The sequence below is a fragment of the Rhinichthys klamathensis genome, unplaced genomic scaffold (assembly GCF_029890125.1).
Source record: "Rhinichthys klamathensis goyatoka isolate OS25496 unplaced genomic scaffold, OSU_Roscu_1.1 h1tg000246l_1, whole genome shotgun sequence".
NCBI lineage: Eukaryota > Metazoa > Chordata > Actinopteri > Cypriniformes > Leuciscidae > Rhinichthys > Rhinichthys klamathensis.
In genome coordinates, this window is record NW_026606768.1 from 962,609 (window position 1) to 986,298 (window position 23,690).

Consider the following 23,690-nt stretch of genomic DNA (forward strand, 5'->3'; position numbering starts at 1 on the left):
AGAAAATATTCCTAGTCACATCTTTAATGGACTTTGGGCAAATGAACTGCCCCCCCGAAACAAGTAAATGTTTGAATGTTGAAATATTGAAATGTTTACATGCAGATAAAGAAATAAGATGATAAGATGATAAATAAGATGTTTTATGACCTTTTTATTGTGATTAGTTTTTAGATTATATCTTTAAACAACATTTGTAACACAAGTTTTTCTTTTTGTGGATGGTATTGTATTGACAAATTTATAGCATTCAACTTCAATAAAAAATAAATTGAAAATGTAGGATGGTTTCAAACTAGAAAAATATTACATATTTTGAATATCACACATTAAATGCAAAAGCTGATTCGCCTTTTCTTGTGTTATTAGTTACAATAGACCTTAGTCAAAGTAGATACGATACAAAGTATAGTATCTATATTGAATATAGATATAGCCATATTGAATTTTACATGGATGAAGATGAGGCTGTGATGGACTTAAGGTATTTACCATAGCATGCCATGCGCTATATAAAGATTCTAGATCACATCAATTTTACAACGTTTTTATGAAGTTTTTGTGTACTGAAACTAAGTAAAATAAGTATGAGTATCTAAAATCATTAAATATAAATAAAATCAAATGACTATAAATATCGTGAAATGTATTGTTGACATTCTAGCGATCAAATCTGATAAATTTCAAAATAGAAATGTTGTTATTTTCCAAACTAATTATGGGTCAAGAATCACTCCTGAGTTTTTCATAATCTTAGAGTACAGATTCTGCTGGTTTTAAGGCTCAGCTTTTCTTTTCTTCCAGTTCTGTTTGCCAGATATTGTCTGACTCGGTGTCTTTAGGTTGTTTCTGAGGGGTGGTTTTGTTGCACCTCATGCTTTGTCTCCACAGGATCACAAAAGCAACGAATACAAAGAGAGAAATGACAAACAAAATGCAAAAAGCAACCATTTCAGAGTAGTAACTCTTCTGTGAGATGCAAACAGCGTCTTTTCCATCGGTGTTCATGTTAACAGTGGATTCACGGTTAGTCCTGGCTTGTTTTTCACCGCTCCTGTCTGGTGTCATAAATGCATTCGTCTTTTCGTTTGTTGTAGGTTCAGAATCAGATTTGTCAAACTCAAGTGTTGTGTAGTAATCAGGGATGGGCTCAATTTCTGTGCCCTTGCTGGAGTCCAGCGTGACGTCAGGTTGCTGGTGTGATGGGGGAGGAAGAGAACGAGGGATGATCGGCAGATTTACAGCGAAGGCGGCAATGATTCGCTCGAAGCCCATTTCCTTCGACATGCAGTGGTAGGTGTTCACAGTCTCTGGAGTGATGCGGAAGACCAGGCTTCCGTCGGCCCGCTGCAGGTACGGAAACTGGGGAACGGCGCTGTTGTTTAAAAACCTCCAAGTCACCTCGGCCAGTCTGGATCTCGACTGACACGGTAGAACCACGATCTCATTAAACTGTGCAATCCGTGTCACTGGAGAAAGACAAAGGGTTCAGTTCAAAGAAATATTATAAATATTACCTTATTTTGCAACTATTTTCTGTGAATGTGCCATTGGTAAATAACTAGAAGAACAATGCGCAGTAATCTTAAACTGTCTGGATGGTGCAAACGCAAGAAACTTCCGCTGATTGTTGGTCATTATAAGATCTGGCACCTTCATACTCATCTAAAATGTGATACGATAAAATGTGTCAGACTCAGCAGTTACAAATAAACACCATGTAGTTGCAAATAAAAATCTGTGGTTGGATATGACATTAGACAATGCAAGTCTTGTGGGTCGCACAGAAATGTTTACCTGTAGCAGTGTTTTTAAACTCTTTGCACTGTTTGTTGACATTTCCGTTTTCCACATCCTGCTGTCTGTTTTAGACACACACACACACACACACACACACACACACACACACACACACACACACACACACACACACACACACACACACACACACACACACACACACACACACACACACACACACACACACACACACACACACACACACACACACACACACACACACACACACACACACACACACACACACACACACACACACACACACACACACACACAAAAGAATAGTAGTGTGGTATCAGATAAAAGCACTTCTACAAAATAATCAAAAACAAAACTGTCACATTTCATCTTGGTCAGACCAAAAACTTAAAGTATTTAAAATCGTTTTTGTTAATTTAAATAAAGCTGAAATAAAACCTTATTTTGCAACTGTTTTCTTGGAATGTGCTATATAGGTAAATAACTACTGGAAGAATAAAGCACAGTTAACAGAAGTATTTGTGCAACTAAAATAAATATGAAAGTAAATCAATGACAAATGTTTTTGAAACAAAAAGGCATTGCACTAATTTAAAAAAAAAAATGCATTGCAGTAACAGTGCTTGCATTTTAATGCATTGTATTTTCAGGGCTTGCATTTTTGGGGGCTGAAATTTAACACGGTTGTATATTTTAGCTGTGAATATTTCAAATGAAAACATTTCACACACAATTTCATTATTCAAAATACAATAATCTATATTCACCTTCCAAACTTCACTTCCAAAATATTTAAAATTACTGAAGACAGATGACACCGGAAGCCTCATAAATTCAAGTTACTAATGGCCGTGCTGCTCTTACATTAATAAATAAGGTAGATCAATTAAGCTGAAGCATTAAAATGACTAAAATTAAAATTATGTTAAAAAAAAAGCGAAATAAAAAATACATTTGAAAAAAACTGATAAAAATGACAGAAGCACATAGCAAAACAAAATAAATAATGCTTAATTTCAAAATGAAAATGAAAACTGAAAATAAGAAAATAAAAGCTAATTCAAAAATATTATAATAGTATATATATAATACCAAAATAACTCTGGGTCAGACTGACTTCTGTGATTTAAGTGGGTGGTTCTTGGCCCATTTAGTCAATATAACAGAGATAATTTCATCTATTAGATCAGATATTGGTATAGAACAGACAACTCACAGGTTAGAGCCCATTCCAGTCACCGTAGCACACACTCTGTTCTCTGAGTCCCAGCCACAGAACGGGTCGCGTGCTAACACACATTCTGCACAGTTTGGATAAGCTGAGCAGTTGGACACAGGCACTCTGAAGACGCCCTCGGAAGAGCTGATGAACAGTACACCCTGTGGTAATTTACAAAGACCATTTAATGATATGTATATCTAATATATATGGCTCTGTTCCAAGACCTAGTTTGCTGCCATAGCTGTGCTTTTAATGCGAAAGGTAAGTTTTAAAAAAATTAATCCAAGATGGATGATGCAAGATAAATGTTGATAATTTATATTATTAATAATTTAAGTATCTATTTAAAATTATATATATATATATATATATATATATATATATATATATATTATAGTAAAAAAATTGCTAAACTGCTGCTTTAAAGTTAGGAAGTGAAAGTGTCTAGGTTGGGAATAGAGCCCACAGACATTGTATAAAAATGTACCAATGATCAGGAGAGTAAAAAGACAAGCAAGGAAAGAGGAAAAAAGTAATGCTTTAAAACCTTGCTTTTGGAGAGGAGGATGTTCTTCACAGTCTGTGGTTGCTTGAAAGTCTGAATCTCCTCGATGATATGAGGACCTTTGGCCAGCAGGACGACTTTATGAAGAAAGCCAGACTCTGAAGAAAATAGAAATGGACAGAAATGGGCACCAGTCTGGCCATAGAAAAAATAAAAAGGATCAAATAAAACTGAGTCAGTAAAATGAGTATTCATTATGTTTACCGGTGAGCAGGTACAGGATGGTGTAACTTTGTCCATTTGCAGCTTGAGTTCTCTGAACAGCTAGTCGGCTATAACGCTCTTCTGTGGAGGACAGAAGCAGTTTCTTCCCCACAGAACGCACAGCTTTTTCAGCCAGGAAGCTCGTTTTTACAATGCTTAACACACGGTCAGTGTCGTTAAACAGTCCACACTGCAAATAGATGAGAAGATTGGTTACACAATGGTTGAAGTAGCTGTGAGTAATTTTTTGGATGTTAAAATAAATTCTCCTGCCCTAATGTGATATTATAAGTAAACCATTGATTGTGGACTTCCTCAGGAGTGTAATCACTGTGGTGCTTTCCAAACATTGCTGTTTGGTTTTGTGGCCCAACACGTCAACTTAATGTTGTTAATTAAAAAATACAGAATGTGACATGGGAGTAAAATGGGTTGTCAATATAATTTCATGATGAACTTAAAGGGATAGTTTACCCAAAAAAAAAAAAAAAAAAAAATGTCATTAATTACTTAATGACATTTTTTTAATCTTCGAAACACAAATAAAGATCTTTTTGATGAAATCTGAGAGCGTTTTGTCCCTCCATTGACAGCTACGCAACTACCACTTTGTCGCTTCAAAAAGTTCATAACGAGATCGTAAAACTAATCCATTTGAATTGAACCGTTCAGTCCAAATTTTCTGAGGAGACAGATTTAATTTAGGCTTTTATTTACATATAAATATTCATCAAAGCACACATCTGATATGGTAAATGTAAGCTCAAGCAGACATTTGATAGACGAACGAGGTTTATTCTCATGTTACGCAGCACGTTTGAGCTTCCGCAAGAACCAATGAGGTTTGTCCTTGTGCGTCAAACAGGTACAGTTGGGCTTCTGTTTATGTTCGCTGATCAATGTTGATATGTGAATAAAAGCCTAAATTCAAGTCAAAAATCAAGTCTCTGCAGAAAATTTGGACTGAACCATTCAATTCAAATGGATACGTTTTACGATCTCTTTTGGCTCGTTTCCACCGAGCGGTACGGTACGCAATTATTTCTGCTTTATTTGTCAAAAGTTGTGAATGGTACCAAAGTACCAAACCGTACCACTTTTTTGGGACCCCTTCGTTGGGGTACCTAGCACAGTAGTCCGGTACTTAAAGGGTGGAGCTAGACTCACTGCAGAAAGTTGATTGGTTGACAAAGAATCGCCACTTGTGCGTGCTACAAGGGGAATGACAACAATGACAACAACCCAATACACAATGTTTTTTTTGTCTTGTGACAAACAGCCACATGCCTAGAAGCAAGAACAAGATCTGCTGTATGTCCTCCATTGTTATTTACTGGATCACTTTCTTTTTTGCGCGAGAATGACGTGGATCGCTACTTTCTGGCATACACCACTATCAAGTAAGGGTACTGTTGGGGGTGGAAACGCAAGCAGGATCAGCCGTCCCGTATCTTACTGTACCGCTCGGTGTAAACAAGCCATTAATGAACTTTTAGAAGTTTTTCTATGATCTCTCAGATTTAATGTAAGATAACTTAGGTTGTGTTTCGAAGATGAACTACAGTCTTACGGGTTTGGAATGACATGAGGGTGAGTAATTAATGAGAGAATTTTCATTTTTCGGTGAACTAATCATTTAAAGGTGTAGTAGTGTATAATCTGTGCCACAAGTGGCAGCAAATGGAATTGCGAAAATAATTCGTAATAATATAATCATTTAAATAATTTCATATACATTTAAATATTTTGATCTAATTAAATTAAAATGTGCAAATAATACTATTCAAATAAATAATTTATTTATAATATTTATGATAATTTCTGCCTAATTGTACAAACAGTCCTAAATCTAACCCTAACCAGCTTTCTTAGTCTGAGTTACCGTGCCGAGTTTGCCGTCTGAATTTGGATGGCGCGACCAGTGATTTCCTTTCAAATCGAATGTCTTGTAATCCCCTGAAAAAGATGCTTTAATATCTGCTAATCTAAAAGCACACACTGCTGACAGACCAGACGAAACTGACCTGTGAGACAGAGAAAGATGGGAAGAAAACGTTTAAACATAAATCGCATGGCCTTTCAGAACTGTGAATATATGCCATGATGGTGGGTTTGAGCGAAATGATTGGCACCATTGTGAAGTAAAGACCCCGTAGAACAGGGTGCTGTCAGGAGACTCATTATCCGCTGGGGACAACTTGACAATATCCTGCAGCTTGTTGAACTGGAGCTCTTCCCCTTGTTGGCAGACCAGCTGAGCCTTAGCAAAGGATGTCCAGCGCTTCTGTAAGACACGGCTTCCTCCGTTGTCATCCTGGTATTTTAAAAAAAATACCATTAAAGCAGTTTTTTGGGCCTTTTAAAACTAAACATATTCATATGCTTTTTATTTATTTATTTTTGACCCAGATGAGAGTTAGGAACAGTAAAAAATATACTTAAAGTGATGAATTAAAAGAATTTATATGAAAATTCTGTCATAATTGACTCATCCTCAAGTTGATCCAAAACCTGTATGAATTTCTTTCTTGTGCTGAAAACGAAGATATTTTGAAGAATGTCGGTAACCAAACAGTTAATAGAAGCCATTGACTTCCATAGTAATTTTTTTCCTACTATGGAAGTCAATGGCTGCCGTCCACTGTCTGGTTACTGGCATTCTACAAAATATCTTCTTTTGTGTTCAGCAGAAGAAAGAAATTCATACAGGTTTGGAACAACTTGAGTAAATGATGACAGAATTTATATTTTAAGTTTGTTGGTAACGCTTCCTTTTACAGTCCTGTTACCCATGTACTTACTATGTACTTATTATAGTAATTATAATTACTGGGTAATAACTAGGTACTAACCCTGAACCTACCCCTAAACCTACCCCTAACTCATGTACTTACCTTATATTAGCCAGTACTTTCTAGGTAAGTACACTGTAAGTACACGTAAGTACTGTACTGTAAAAGGAAGCGTTACCAGTTTGTTCAAATTACCTTCAGATTCTGAACAACATTGTACAAATAAATAATATTATTTTATAATATTTGTTAATATATTTGGAGTCAATCTTTTGTATACTCTGGTAATTTTGCTGGGGGTCAGTGGAGATTCTTGAGTGTCTTTAACAATATGTTATTTAGTTGTAACAATAGTTGTTATTTTTGCAATATTTCTATGACTAATTAGAAATTATGAAAAATCTTTCACAATCTAAAATCGGCTAAAAATATCAAACATTTTGATACACTCTAACTGGATGGAATCATATAGTCTGAAGCGTTTCATACACTACGTGACTTTTTTGTTAAATCTGTCAACTCTTGACTACCAAAAAATCTGCAGACTGGCTCTGAATTACGGCAACTACCCAGCAAGCAATTTTGCGTTTAAAGGACGTCCAATAGCCGTCTAATAGCTAAAAAAAAACGTCTAATAGCTATTAGACTTATTTTAAACGCAAAATTGCTTGCTAGGATGTTTACTGGGGTTGACAAGTCCGGAGTGAAAATTAGGGCAAAAGTAGTGTAGTGTATTCCAGCCTTTAGGCACATAGCCACCATGAAATCTAAATTGACAATCTTGTTTTTTAATTCAATATTGGAGTATTTATTACAAATGAATTATCAGTGGACATTATTTTTTTTTCTTCAAATTGTGGCCTTATATTCTTTAATCAAAATTAAACTTTTGATTAAAACTTGCAGCAACATCTCTTCTTTACTGACATGTTTTTTTGGCACGAGGACGCGACAACCTGTCACTCACATGAGATTACAGCAATAGCAAACCAGCAAAACAGAACACTGGGATTTACTTGAATGTTTGTATTTTTTTCTGACAAAAAAACTAATGATAATGGAATTATGTTTCAGAATAGGAGAAAAAAAAGAAGTCTCACCGTGCAGACCTGGGCCACACGAGACACAGTAAAAGAGTTCACAAGTGAGTCTCCGGTCAAGTCCCCAACCTCAGTAAAGAACAGCAGGATCTTTCCTTCACTGGCAACTTGTGTCGAACTGATGAATACGGGGTCTAAGAAAAAAAGAGAAAAAACCCTTTTCACTCCTAAAAAGACTTTACAGTGGAAATGCTCTGTGTTTCGCTCAAGGATGAAGTAGGGTCATTCTGTGTCAATTCAACCAGAGGTCCCTGGCTAAAATGTTTGATTTAGAATAAATAAATGAGTTAGAAAGCCAAAATATAAAATGTCATGGATGTATATTTACGGAGTAATCCACTATTTGGTAGAGGGGGGTCAAAATGATCATTTGGAGCTGAATTACAGGGGGGCAAAAATTACCTTAGAAAAATGGCAGCATTATTTTTACAGAGATTGGAAGGTCTATTAGTAAAATCTGTTGAATTTTGCAGTCTTTGTTGCATTATGGCAACAGTGACAGTCGTTAGTTGACAGAGAGAAACAAGATACATTTCTAGTTTCAGTATAATTTGTTCTTCAGACATTCTTCTTTAAACACAATACGTATCAGCTGTTTGAAAAGTTACCCACATTTGGTTTTCGACCCTTGAAAATTGGTCAAATTCAACAATTTGCACATCCCATTGGGATCCCCATATCTATGGGATTGAACCATATGGCCTTAAAATGGAGATTACAAAAGAAGAAATTATTAAGAATAAAAATCTAGAAGGATTTTAAGATATCTATAATACCTTTTTTTTAGGTTACAGGCATACAAATATTTATGGCACTCAGACAGTTATGTTCTATGCAATTGTGTTGATTGGAAAAAAAGATTAATTTTTAGTTTCAACCTTATTCATTCTTCAGATATTCTTCTTTAAAAGAAAAAAAAGAATCAGCTGTGTGCAAACTGCAGTGACCCACAATTGGTTTTTGACCACTGAAAATGTGTACAATTTACCAATGTACTCATGGAGCCACATTGAGATCCCCATTTCTCTGGAAATTGAACCATTTGGGCTTTAAAAATTAGGATACTAAAAGAAAAGTTTGTTAAGAACCAGAAAATAAAAGGATATTAAGAGATTAAGAGATATTTAATACTTCTTGAGTAACAGGCATGCAAACTTGAGGCAAAAAACACAAGACATGCTTTTTGCCTTTTTTGAACTGTCACCGTTGGCATAATGCAACAAAGACTTGTAATTTTGACCCCCCTCTACAAAATAGTGGATCACTCAGTAAATATACAGTATATCCATGAAATTTAATATTTTGGCTTTCATCACTATTTATGTTTGTCTTTCTTCAGAAAAACAAAATAAAAAATTTAAACCGGGGAAGTTTCTGAAATTTGGTTGATTTGAAACTGAAAGGCAACCTCTGTGTTACCGGCCTATAAGAACCAGGGCTAGGCCATCAAGATCAAATTATTACTTTGTACATGTTAGAGCAGGTATTCAGAGCATCATGGTAGCATTATTTTTTATACAATAAATACAAACCGATTAGCAATTTTGGTACATTCTCAAGCTCCAAGTTGTTGCGCGTTCCTCTGCTGTGACAGCGAGAAATGACTTGTTTGTTCCCAAAGAAGCCAACTTTGGTTGCTGTATAGAGCTCTTCATCTGTAAACAAACAGGTCAGTTAAGTGTGTGAGAGCACTAGATTAGATAAGACTATGTTCGAGGATATTAAACTATGTTTCTGCACTCTCACCAACAATGGTGGCTGTGTTCCTCTGGGTGGAGCTGTAGGGACAGCAGTTTTTGCCGTCCTTTACGTCTCTGCTGGCGTTCAGAGAATCTGCAGGCTAAAACAGAGATGTCTTGTTAGAGGAGTGGCGATCGATCCATTCTTGAAATACTTAATTTTTCCTCATATATCGATCTGTGCAATTTATTTGAACTTACAATGATGATGCCTTGTGGTCCATATGCATTTGTTCCACAGACAAAAAGGTGTGTAGAGTTGAAAAACTGTAAAATCCTGATGAAGTTGCAACAATCCTGTTATGGAAAAGCATACAATAAAAAAAATAAGAGGTAAGTTATAATAAATATCAAGCTTATAATTTTTTTTTTTTATAAATAGATCTTGGATTTTAGAATTTGTTTTTAATAAATAGAACATTACATAGTTAGTATAAAAATACAAAATAGAATTGTATTTGGTCTTTTTTTATGAAATGTTTATTAAAGGATTAGTTCACTTCAAAATTAAAATTTCCTGACAATTTACTCACCCATACGTTATCTAAGATGTTCATGTCTTTCTTTCTTCAGTCGAAAATAAATTAAGGAACATTAATTCCAACATTCCAGAATTTTTATCCATATAGTGGACTTCAATGGGAGTTTCAATGCAGCTTCAAAAGGCTCTAAACGATCCCAGCCGAGGAATAAGGGTCTTATCCAGCGAAACGTTCGGTCATTTTCTAAAAAACAAACAAACATTTATATATATTTTTAACCACAAATGCTCTTGCACAAGCTCTCCGATGCGCCACGCATTACGTAATCACGTTGAAAGATCACGTGTGACATAGGTGTTAGCTAGTGTTTACAAAGCGAACGTGCAAAGACAAGTCAAACGCCATTTAAAAAAATAAAATAAAAACAAATTACCTAAAACAATGATGTCGGACGATTTAGAAGTTGGAGGAGAAAATGAGATGGAGTTTTTCGCCCTTCCCTACCTTTTTGAACCGGAACACACGTGACCTTTCAACGTGATTACGCAATGTGTGTAGCATTGCAGAGCTAGTGCAAGACCAGCATTTGTGGTTAAAAAGTGTATATATGTTTTTTTTTGTTTTTTTTAGAAAATGACCGATCGTTTTGCTAGATAAGACCCTTATTCCTCGGCTGGGATCGTGTCGAACCCTTGGAAGCTGCATTGAGACTGACATTTGAACCTTCAAACCGCTGTACCCCATTGAAGTCTACTATATGGAGAAAAATCCTGGAATGTTTTCCTCAAAATTTAATTTTAATAAACGGTTTAATTTCTTTTCGACTGAAAAAGGACGACATGAACATCTTGGATATTCTTGGATGGATATATATATATATAAAAGTGATGATTGTGTCTTCATTTTAAAACACCACTGCACACCATTGAGATATTATTTGACAATGACACATATTGTAAAGCAAATTTTAAGTTCCACATGAATGGCACATACCTTTTTTGAGGCCTGTTTACAGTTATGCAGGTTGTTTTTAGATGCTTTCCATTCCAACTGTAAAAATGCAATATTTTTAAATGTTTAACTGTAAATATTACATTGTAATATTCCATCCAAATCTAAGGAGATCTTCATGACAGAAGGTCAACATAATCAAATCATTCAGTTTTGTAAACTGAAATATATAGCACACAATCTCTCTCACCTTGTCTTTGAATGTAATACTATCTGGTTGGCTGACGTCTAGGGAGAGCAAAGCATCCTGAGCACCAACAAACAGTGTGTCAGCATCAGTGCTGAGCAGCAGAGTGGTGGTGTTCTTCACAGTAGGGCTGTTGTAGACGTCCAAGAGACGCTCGGGACTTCCTGTGGAAGAAAAACACAACCATGGTAATGTTATGTCATTCAGCAGGGGCTAATGGTGTCAGACCAACGAGACAAACCTTGAACATGCAGGACGCAATGAAGCTCATTTGTACACTTAAATCTTTTTAAGGTGTAAGGGAAATATATTATATATATATATAACAATTCATGTGCCCTCCTAATCTTTAATTAAACCAATTAATTAAACATACATTTTATGTAAATGACATCCTTTGCTATTAACGGTGTATATTCACATTTTAGAAATGAAAGTTAATCATAACACTGTGACTCTTTTCCTCTTTTTGTTCTGAGGAAATAGACAAGGCCAGTGAGCTAAGGTTTAGCAATAGTGCACACACAGATGTGACAATATGAGCAGCATATTGAAATATTCATTATAAAATTATTATATATTTTAAGTCCCCCTGTGGTGAAAATCAAGTTTTTAAATGTTATGTATAGGCTGTCTATGTGGTGATTTTAAAATGCTTTAAGACAAACCATGTGCAAATTAATAAGTCGACATCATTGCTGACTATTTTCTTTTTAAAACTGCAGTGAGCCAAAGACAGACTCAAAAATGCGGTATGAAATCGCTGGTGTTTCTGATGTCACAAACTTCCTTGTAACCAATCACGTCGTGCATATTAAGCATATTATTAACAGAGAACTAGCAGGGGAGTCTGGAGAGAAGCCATGTTATCCCGGTATATTTTTCTGTTGATATTAAAAATATTGTAGATTTAGCAATATAGCGGGTGTATGATGCATGTTATGATGAACTATGCCTTTCTCCACTGACGTTCTGAGTTGTTCAAAGCGTTTCTGACTCTGAGATGGCAAATGGGAACATGGTTTGTGTAACATTAACATTATTAGCTGTATGATAACATAGTCAAGCAAATGGCTAATCATGTCAATAACCCCCATTATGTGTTTGACGTTGAGAAGATCGATACCGCTGTGCAGTGTTTACAACAGTAATTTGGCCGAGTGAATCTCTGAGCTGGTGTGTGTGTGTGTGTGTGTGAGTGAGTGGAGGTGGGGCTAATTTGCATATTCAAGTTTCGCGTATACTAAATGAAGCAAGAGTGTAGAGTTACATTCAAGCTACTTACAAGCAATTGCTGGCATGAAGAAAAAAAAAATTCTCACAAGGAAAAACTTTAAAATATGTAATTTTGGTGATCAAAGATGAGTTTTTAAGGGATAAAATTATTGACTACAGCAGGGGGACTTTAAACTATTCATGTGCCCTCCTAATCTTTAACTAAAACAACTTCCACATCTCGTCTCTTCTTTGATGACGCATTTACTGGAGCGAAGTCGGGACAACCTGTCACTCACATGAGACCCATAGCAAACCATAATCATTAATGATCCAATCAATTCCCGATGTCACCAAATCAAGTCCCGCCCTACATTTTTTCTTGTTCGAGAAGCTGTTTCACTCGGATATACTACATCACAATAGGGAAGAAAAGACTATCGCAACTTTTGTTTGAGTGTAAAACTTTTTTCATTGCAATGTTCCCCCAATTTGAGACATATTTTCATCATGGGAAAAGACTACCCTGAAGGTTTTAAATGCTAATAATTGAGGTTGGATTTCATAACAATGACATAAATAACTTTCCATTGTCTGTTTCTAAATTGTGGCACTGAGAAACAGTGTGGTACACCAAGCATAATTTAAAATATGCAAGCGTCTTAATTCTGAGAATGTAAACGTGCAAGCTAAATATACTGTATACACACACTGACTTTCAAAAGTTTGGGGTTGGTACGTTTTTTTTTTAGTTTTTGAAAGAACTCCGTGTGATATGATCTTTCAATCATTCTAATATGCTGATTTGCTTATCAGGAAATATTTCTTATCATTATCAATGTGAAAAACAGTTGTGCCGCTTAATAATTTTTTGTGGTAACCGTGATTTTTTTCAGGATTCTTTGATTAAAAATTTCAAAAGAACAGCATTAATTTGAAATACAAATATTTTGTAACATTATATATGTCTCAAAACAGTTCCTGTCGTTTCCTGTCACTTTTGATGATTTTAATGCATCCTTGCTGAATAAAAGTAATTTCTTTCAAAAATAAATAAATAAATAAATTTAATTTCCAAAAACTTCAAACACCAGACAGTGTTTCATGACAAATGTATTGGTCTAGAAAGGGGTTTACACCCTAATTGTTCTTATTTATGCCTGATAAATTCTAAAGCAGAAACTAGCCATATCTTAAAGGGATAGTTCACTTTGAAATTAATTTTTGGTATGTTTTAGCTTACCTCAAGGGCTGTCTTACGCCAAGAAACTGTCTTTGTTTCCGCAATAGTTTCAATTTTGATATTTTTCGGTCAAACCGTTCTTGTCTGTCAGTCATATAATGCAGGTCTATGGTAACTTCCTCAAAGAGCACGCACAGAGAAGTCCAAATTAAACATGATTTAATGACTCGTAAATGTAAGTACACATTGATGGCCTAAGACACGAAACAAGCAGTTTGTGTGAGAAAACGAACAGTATTTATATCGTTTTTACCTCTTATAACCACAGCCACGTCCAAGGGATCTGAGGGCGCGGGCGCTTCGGTCTGCGCAAGCGCCGGAAAGCGCCGGAAGTGATCTAAATATGGTTGTGAAAAAAATTCAACGTTGTCTGTTGATAAATCGAAATCGTCTTCCATTACGATTTCTAAATATGTTTAGATCTTCACAGTGGATTCACACTTCCGGCGCTTTCCGGCGCTTTCCGGCGCTTGCGCAGACCGAAGCGCCCGCGCCCTCAGATCACTTGGTCGTGGCTGTGTTTACAAGAGGTAAAAACGATATAAATACTGTTAGTTTTCTCACACAAACTGCTTGTTTCGTGTCTTAGGCCATCAATGTGTACTTACATTTACGAGTCATTAAATCATGTTTAATTTGGACTTCTCTGTGCATGCTCTTTGAGGTGGTGACCATAGACCTGCATTATATGACTGACAGACAAGAACGGTTTGACCTAAAAATATCAAAATTGAAACTACTGCGGAAACAAAGACACCTACATCTTGGATGCCCTTGAGGTAAGCTAAAACATATCAAAAATTTATTTCAAAGTGAACTATCCCTTTAAGACTTAAGACTCTCTCTGCAGCAGCAGGCCTTTGAGAGTGTCGTGTGGAGGAAATAATCTGCCAGCGGTGGTTTCCACCACCAGTACACAAGAATACAACATTTAGACCATCAAGCATTTGCAGAACAACAGCAATGGGTAAAAACAAACAAAACCACAACTCACAAGATCAGAGAACAAAGATTGCCAAACTTGCAAACGTCTGTGTTCGCCCAACATGACTCATGGGTCAGATAGATTCATGAAATAAATCATTTAAAATAAGTAAATCATTTAAGTCCATCTGTAATTAAACTGTCCAATTTACTGTGAATCAAATGCAACAATTTATATAAGAAAATGTTGTGCTTGTGGTTCATGAATAAAGCCCATTGAATTACTTTCTTATACACAGCTGATTTTTGGATTCGGACAGAAAAACAGTTAGTTTATTAATTATTCACACTGGAAACACATTCCGTCAGAAACGTGGTTACAAATGACTGATATTCAGCAACAGTCTGACTGATTGTAAGTGTTGTTGCATAAATACAGTTTGTGTTTTCATGATGCATAGTTCATAATTGCTGTTATAATTTCATGTAAAAAAATAGAAATTGTTTTAATGTAAAGATAAAATATATTACATGCTTAAGAACTAAAGGGTAAAATAAGCTGCTAAATAAGACATGGTTAACAGTGTATTTATCTCATTCTGTGTATTTACGTTTGTCCCGGAACTAATGTTTTATGTATGTGTTACCGCTACGACGGTTTAAGTCGACACACACTTCCTTTGGATTCGAGTGGAGCAGATGGCTTCGAGGCTTTGTTAAACTGCATCAAAGTTGCAAATGTGCTTTTTGAAGTTAATGCAGACGGTTAAATGGACTTTCAAGAGACTTTCAAGAATTCAGTAACCTCTTTTCACGACAAGCGGCCAACGAGGTATTATTATTATATTGTCTTTATTGATCTGGATGCTGTTTGTATTTTCTCTGCTAAGCTAATGTATTGGTTTATTTGTATTGTGTTCATTACAATGTAGTTCTCACGGTGTATGGCATGGTGTATGGCACGGTGTACAGAACTGTTGAACGAAGCTTGGATGTACCAAGAGACCAGACGTGCCCACAGCAATAAACGCCCGTTTCAAAGAACTGACCTGTGTCTGTGTTGTCGCGAAGAGAGCTACAGTGAGAACTCGACCTGCTCGGCGCGGGTATGAGAGAAGACGAGACTACGGCGGGTAACGACGAGACGAAGATCCAGCATATCAGATAAGCAAAGCCCTGGACACACTGTCGACATAGCTACCACAAGCAACGGTTATTAGACTTTGTTGAAAGTGCAGCTTTCCGTGTAAAGGCCAGAAAGAGCTCTACCAAAGCCATCTTAAGTCAAGTGGTGTGAGAAGTGGTTTAACTTGGAAATTGCAGTTAAGGATTTAAGTCTGTGACCCTTGCATACTGTTTTGGCTTGTGTTTAAGGATATATCTAATTTGCTGGTATTCATGATTGTTACTTGCAACAAATCTAAAAGGAAGAAAGTTCAAACCCCTTAAGCAAATTAACATGTTTCAGTAAAGTTAAAGGAAAGTACATTATAATTTATTTTCTTTATTTATACTTTGAAAGATAACAGAAGTTAAAGTACAACTTAAGCTAAGTTTAAAGGGTAATTTCATCGATGTAAAAAAAAAAAAAAAAATCAAGTGTAAAAACAAGTGATTTAATGCATTTTGAACATATTTAATTCACAATTAAGGTTTATATTTGTTTGTGCCAAACTAATTCCTAGTTTTAAGCTAACTTGAAGTCTAAAGAAGTTTAAATACTGACACAGTTACTGTGATGCAATATTCAAGTATTTAGAGTTAGGTTTCGCTCACAGTCTCCGCACATCTGTTAAGATTCACATAATTACTAACAAACTTCCTAGTTAATCACACTTAGCCTACTGTAGCTTACATATACACGCAGCCTCAAAATGTCTAACTCAAACACTGAGACCTGTCATGAGAATGCCAAATCCCCTGCTGAAGCCGAAGCTATAGACAATGGAGCTGCAGAAGAAGTAGAAAAGCTACGAAGAAGTGAAAGAACCCGAACCCTAACAGAAAAGGGAAAAGAACTTAAAGAAGAAAAGCTAAAGAGCGTACAACGTCGGTATAGAATACTCTATGAGAAGTGGAGGTATCATGCAAGAACAAGCAAAGAAATATTGACTGATGAGGCCTCCAAAGACGAATTGTATGAGCTAATTGAGAACATTAAAGGTACGTGTGCTGATCTAAAGATAGTTTACGAAGAGTTACGTCGAGTCCAAGTTCCTGAACCAGAACTGCGGCGCAGAGTGGACACGTGTGTATCGCTGTCAGGATTTATTATTCAAAAGGCAGAAAGGCATCTTGAAGGCCTTACAACAGAAGAAGAACCCTGGCCTGATGTTGGATCGATCCTAAACTCTACATGTGCTCCATCAAGGCCACTGTCTCATCAATCAAAATGTGGATCTGCCCACTCTAGCATCCACTCACTTAAAAAAAATGAGGCTGCTGCTGAAGCTGCTGCATCACAGGAGGTTTTGGCAGTGTTGGATGAACAAGAAAGAGAAATGACAGCACTTCAAAGGTTAGAGGTTGAAGATAAGCAACGACTGGCACAGTTTGAGTCTGAGAACCTAGCTAGACAGCAAGCAATGCAAGAGCAGCGTAGAAAACTCGAACGTCTTGAAGAAGTGAAGAAATTGAACGCTGCAAGAGCTCGAGTAAAGGTCTACAACCAAATCGAAGAAAATTTTGAACCGATTGACTTGCTACATACTGTTGCATCAGCAGGAGAACCTCGAACTTTCCATGCTTCAAGCCCCCCATTTAGTCCTCCATCTCTGCCAGTCGCATCTCAAACTCTCTATGCTTCAAGTCCCCCATTCATTCCTCCATCTCTACCAGTCGCATCACAAACTCTTCGTGCCTCAAGCACCCCATTCATTCCTCAATCTCTTCCAGCTACAATGCAAGCCCTTCATAGTCCACAAAGCCTACAACTGGTATCTCAAGTCCCACCAACTTTAGTGCCTATACCTCAAGTGCAGAACAGCTCTGATTTGGTCAATGTGCTAGCAGAAGCTATAAGTGCTAATCGTCTTCCAACTCCAGAGCCCTCGTTATTCACTGGAGATCCTTTGAAATTCAAAGACTGGCAACTCTCTTTTGAAGCGTTAATTAACAGGAAAAACATTCCAAAGAATGAAAAACTGTACTACCTTAGAAAGTACCTAGGTGGCGCCGCAAAGAAAGCTGTCGAGGGATTTGTCCTACTAGGAACTGAAGCAGCATATGACTCAGCCTGGCAGCTGCTGGAAAAACGTTTCGGAGACCCTTTCATTATTGGGAAGTCCTTCAGAGACAAGCTGCACGCATGGCCAAAAATAAGCTCTAAGGATGGTTGTGAACTAAGAGAATTCGCAGACTTTCTTAAGAGCTGTGAGGCAGCAATGCCCTACATTAAAACATTGGAAGTTCTCAACGACTGCAATGAGAGTCAAAAAATCCTGCTGAAATTGCCAGACTGGTTGGTGTCCAGTTGGAATCGCAAAGCAATGGAAGTCAGACAAACAAGAGCTGAGTACCCACCGTTCAAAGAGTTTGTAGACTTTCTGTCGAAGGAAGCAGATCTCGCTTGTGATCCCATATCCTCAGTACAGGCGCTCAAGAATGTGGAAAGTGAGAAAATAAGGTATCCACGAAGCCAACCCATACGAGCCAAGACATTGTCTACAAACACAACGGAGAGCAGCATTCCATCATGTGTTTTCTGCAAAGGAACAGGACATGTCCTCGCCAAGTGTAAAAGGTTCCTGGAAAAGACAGTTCAAGATCGCGTCAAGTTTGTGCATGCAGAGAAGCTTTGCTTTGGATGTTTGAAGGCTGGACATCACTCGAGAAGATGTGATAACAAGAGCACATGTGAAAGGTGCCAGAGGAGACATCCAACATGTTTGCATGATGACAAGTTCAGTGAACGTCAAAGGTCATCACCTCAAAAAGGAGAAGAACACTTAAAGTACAAAGCAAACATCAAAGAGATAACTGCAACTGCAACCACAAACAGAGTCGTACAAGACGGCGTAAGCACACAAACATCTCCAATTGTTCCGGTCTGGATCTCATCCATAAAACGACCAGATCAAGAAGTTCTTGTCTATGCGCTTCTAGACACACAGAGCGACACAACCTTTATTCTAGACGAAGTGGCCCAGGATCTCAACATAAACAAAGAAAATGTCAGTTTGCGACTATCCACAATGTCTACAAGGTCGACAGTCATACCCTGTCAAAAGCTAACAAACCTGCAAGTGAGAGGATACAACTTAGAGAAAAGGATTCCATTACCATCACTTTTCACACGAGAATTTATCCCAGCAGACAGGTCGCACATTCCGACTTCTGAAACTGCCCTAAAATGGCCTCATCTGAAACAATTAGCAGACAAGATTCCACCACCATTGGACTGCGAAGTAGGCCTATTGATTGGTTATAACTGTCAGCAAGCTCTTCTACCAAGGGAAATCCTGGCTGGCAAAGAGAACCATCCATACGCACAGAGAACTGATCTCGGCTGGAGCATAGTCGGCTGCTCAAATACAGAAAGTGACTGCAGTGATGCAATAGGAACCAGTCATAGAATCATAGTGCGACAGGTGACGCCTGCAGTGCATCAATCAGTTGAGTTAAAGAGGGAAGTACACTTTGCTTGCAGAACTCAAGTCAAAGAGATTAGTCCAACAGACATCATTAAGGTTCTCGAATACGATTTCGCAGATAACACTACAGATGACAACCTGGTTTCTCAGGAAGACCTTCTCTTCTTGTCTAAAGTAACGAAGGGTATAAAGCACAAGGAAGACGGCCACTACGAACTACCACTTCCTTTCAAGACAGATAAACCTAATCTCCCAGACAATAAGCAATGTGCTGTTCGAAGGCTCACCTCTTTAGAGCGAAAGTTGAGAAAAAATGAGCAGTATAACAAGGATTATGTCTGTTTCATGAATGACATCATAACCCTAGGAGATGCTGAGAAGGTCCCGTGGAATGAACTCGATAGTCAATCAGTGTGGTACATTCCGCACCACGGAGTCTATCACCCCCACAAACCTGGGAAGATCCGTGTCGTTTTCGACTGTTCAGCACGTTTCCAAGAAACCTCTCTAAATGATCATCTGCTGACCGGTCCAGATCTGACCAACACATTAGTCGGAGTACTATGTCGATTTAGAAAGAGCCCAATAGCCATCATGTGCGACATTGAAAGAATGTTTCATCAGTTTCACGTCGCAAAGGAACACCAAGACTACTTAAGGTTCCTCTGGTGGGACAAAGGCGATCTGGACTCCAAACCCTCAGTGTACAGGATGAAGGTGCATTTGTTTGGGGCAGCATCGTCCCCAGGCTGCTCCAACTTTGGACTCAAACATCTGGCATCTCAGGGTCATGGAAAGTTCAGCGAGGAGTCCATAAAGTTCATCCAAAGAAGCTTCTATGTCGACGATGGCTTAATAAGCGTAAAAACAATCGATGAAGCCGTTCATCTGGTGAAAGAGTCTAGAGCCTTGTGCAGAACAGGAAATCTTCGGCTACACAAGTTCGTGTCCAACGAAAAGGAAGTGATCGCCTCAATACCACCAGAAGAATGTGCACAGACCAAAGATCAAGACATGGCCCTAGGAGAATTTCACATCGAGCGAGCACTTGGAGTTCAGTGGTGCATTGAAACTGATGAATTCAAATTCAGAGTCGTGGTTAAAGAGAGCCCACTGACAAGAAGAGGAGTTCTCTCTACAGTCGCCTCTGTCTACGATCCGTTAGGATTTGTAGCCCCCTTCATATTAGTCGGCAAACAGATTCTGCAAGAGCTATGTAGAGAAAAGGTAGGCTGGGATGAAGATCTCCCCGAACACATTCTGCCAAGATGGGAGTTATGGCTTAAGGATTTGCCACACCTGGCAGCACTGAATATTCCAAGAAGTTACCTTCCATCACATTTTGACTCAGTCATGCGTTATGAGCTACACAACTTTTCAGATGCAAGTCTCAATGGATACGGTGCATGTTCTTATCTCCGAGCAATAAGTGAAACAGGACAGATCAGTTGTTCACTCGTCATGGGGAAAGCAAGAGTAGCCCCTACCAAGCTAACGACCATCCCAAGACTTGAATTGTCGTCAGCTGTGACTTCAGTCCGCAATGGCGATGTTGTCAAAAGGGAGCTCGAGATTGAGAACTTAGAAGAGTATTACTGGACTGATTCGAAGGTGGTTCTTGGCTATGTGAACAATGATGCCAAGAGGTTCCACACATTCGTAGCCAATCGGATCCAACGCATAAGATCTAGCACGAATCCTGAACAATGGCGACATGTCAGCTCTGGAAATAATCCAGCCGACCACGCCTCAAGAGGACTGACTTCAGTTCAGTTGAAGGAGTCTAACTGGCTGAAAGGACCTGACTTTCTCTGGCAGCAGAATCTTCCATGTAAAGAGGAAATGGTGGGAGAAGTTGACACGACCGATCCTGAGCTTCGCAAATCCCATGTTCATGCAGTGAAGACGAAAGAGGTGAATTCAATGGTGAACCGCTTCACAAAGTTTTCTGACTGGTCCAGAGCAGTGAGAGCTACTGCTAGGCTAAAGAGATTCATCAGAGAATTCAAAGGACATCAGTCAAGAACAAAGGAACCAACTAGCCTTGAAGAAAGAAGAGAAGCCGAAATCTTTATTATCAAGCTGGTGCAAGAACAAGCCTTTGCTGAAGACATTCAGAAAATCAAGCTCCAGAAAGAAAATACCCTGAACAAGCACAACAAGTTAAGCCAGCTGAATGCCTTCTTGGACAAGGACAATGTTCTCAGGGTGGGAGGACGATTATCTCGATCAGCCTTACACTATGATGTAAAACATCCGGCAATACTTCCGAAAAAATCTCATGTGTCAGCCCTTCTAGTTAAACATTATCACGAGCGTGTACATCACCAAGGAAGAGGCATGACCATGAACGAGCTGCGTGCAAATGGAATATGGATTCTTGGCTGCGGAAGTGCGGTCTCCTCACACGTTTATAAATGCGTAACTTGCAGGAGATACAGAAGAGCCACAGAAGTCCAAAAGATGGCAGATCTCCCCGAAGATAGAACAGAAATGTCCCCTCCATTTACCTATTGTGGCATTGATTGCTTTGGCCCCTTCATCGTAAAGGAAGGAAGGAAGGAATTGAAACGCTACGGATTGTTGTTTACTTGCTTATGCTCCAGAGCAATACATATAGAAACACTAGACGACTTAACAACAGATGCTTTCATGAATGCGCTTCGAACCTTTGTAGCTATTAGAGGACCTGTGCGTCAATTGAGATGCGATCAGGGAACAAATTTCATGGGTGCCAGGAGAGTGTTTTATGAGTTGCTCAAAGGAATTGACCAAGAACGTCAACGAGCATTTGGTTGCGAATTTGTAACGAACGTCCCATCAGCAAGTCACATGGGTGGAGTTTGGGAGCGTCAAATTCGAACTATCCGAAGCATCTTAACCGTTATGCTCGACAAATCCGCAAGCAGACTTGACACCACATCGCTGAGAACGTTTCTCTACGAAACAATGGCTATAATCAACAGCCGGCCACTAAGTGTTGAACATCTTCACGATCCCACCGGACCAGAGCCTCTCACTCCCAACCATATACTAACGATGAAATCATCAGTTATTCTGCCCCCTCCTGGACAGTTCTGCAAAGAAGATCTCTATTTGCGCAAACGTTGGAGAAGAGTGCAGTTCTTAGCTGACGAATTCTGGCAAAGATGGAAGCGGGAATACTTGCTAAATCTTCAACAACGACAGAAATGGCAAAGAACAACACGAAATTCACAAGTTGATGACATTGTGATTCTACAAGATGACAGCTCACCAAGAAATGAATGGAAGCTTGCCAGGGTTGTAGAAGTTCACCCTAGTGCAGACAGTATGGTGCGGAAGCTGAAGCTACTAGTCGGAGACACTACTGATAAAGGACAGCCACTAACTAAAAGAGTCTACCTTGAAAGGCCCATTCACAAAGTAGTTACCTTACTTGAATCTAACTAAGTCACATACACAAGATTACATTCATTCAGTCTTACAACACTTAATTGCCCTTTCGTGTATATAAATCCTACATTTGAAGTTAATTAGGGATTTGGTGGGAGTGTAAGTGTTGTTGCATAAATACAGTTTGTGTTTTCATGATGCATAGTTCATAATTGCTGTTATAATTTCATGTAAAAAAATAGAAATTGTTTTAATGTAAAGATAAAATATATTACATGCTTAAGAACTAAAGGGTAAAATAAGCTGCTAAATAAGACATGGTTAACAGTGTATTTATCTCATTCTGTGTATTTACGTTTGTCCCGGAACTAATGTTTTATGTATGTGTTACCGCTACGACGGTTTAAGTCGACACACACTTCCTTTGGATTCGAGTGGAGCAGATGGCTTCGAGGCTTTGTTAAACTGCATCAAAGTTGCAAATGTGCTTTTTGAAGTTAATGCAGACGGTTAAATGGACTTTCAAGAGACTTTCAAGAATTCAGTAACCTCTTTTCACGACAAGCGGCCAACGAGGTATTATTATTATATTGTCTTTATTGATCTGGATGCTGTTTGTATTTTCTCTGCTAAGCTAATGTATTGGTTTATTTGTATTGTGTTCATTACAATGTAGTTCTCACGGTGTATGGCATGGTGTATGGCACGGTGTACAGAACTGTTGAACGAAGCTTGGATGTACCAAGAGACCAGACGTGCCCACAGCAATAAACGCCCGTTTCAAAGAACTGACCTGTGTCTGTGTTGTCGCGAAGAGAGCTACACTGATTAAAATCCTGTTCTGGTTTCTTGAGCTCAAGGATGTCAACAAGAAAGTTATACTGTATTTCAATAACAGAGACTATACACTTAAAAAAAAAATGTTGTAGAACTAATTTTCACTCAGAAATAAATTCTAGTGAATTTCACAATTACAAAAGACACAGCAAGTAACACATTTAAACATGAAAATGAAGTATAAAAAATATTTTCCTGCATAACATTCTTCCATTATCTTTCCAAATTCACATCTGACTATCACTAAAGGTGAGTTTTCCACCAGTAAAGCATTCTTGCTATCATCTAATTTGTGAGCTTCACTTACCCTGAGAGTATGACACGCGAGGACGCAGGGAGGCCTGAGATGGGTCTATCAGTCCCAAGAAGAGGACCCTAAACATCCAGATCCTGAACAATCTTGCCATCCTAACAGACGTGTTT

General features: G+C 38.1%; 1 protein-coding gene across 1 annotated transcript; it reads right to left on the minus strand.

The window, feature by feature from the left end:
* Positions 1 to 206: 206 nt before the first annotated feature.
* On the minus strand, positions 207 to 23,690 carry LOC130100693 (semaphorin-4A). Its single transcript, XM_056266237.1, has 14 exons — positions 23,575 to 23,690; positions 11,085 to 11,245; positions 10,877 to 10,933; positions 9,603 to 9,698; positions 9,409 to 9,502; positions 9,195 to 9,317; positions 7,663 to 7,796; positions 5,903 to 6,084; positions 5,653 to 5,794; positions 3,771 to 3,960; positions 3,549 to 3,664; positions 2,996 to 3,159; positions 1,798 to 1,862; positions 207 to 1,469 (listed from the first exon to the last, which is right to left on the minus strand). Exons 1-14 carry the CDS (start codon positions 23,672 to 23,674, stop codon positions 784 to 786), a joined length of 2,310 nt encoding a protein of 769 aa, XP_056122212.1. The 5' UTR covers positions 23,675 to 23,690; the 3' UTR covers positions 207 to 783.

Bases quoted from the DNA above. Each gene is read 5' to 3' on its own strand.
- LOC130100693 (XM_056266237.1), bottom strand. From the start codon at position 23,674: ATGGCAAGATTGTTCAGGATCTGGATGTTTAGGGTCCTCTTCTTGGGA. The intron at 9,699-10,876 runs GTATGTGCCATT...TTTCCATAACAG, and splicing joins GTAAACAGGCCTCAAAAAAG to GATTGTTGCAACTTCATCAG. The intron at 1,863-2,995 runs GTGAGTTGTCTG...TGTCTAAAACAG, and splicing joins ACTGGAATGGGCTCTAACCT to ACAGCAGGATGTGGAAAACG.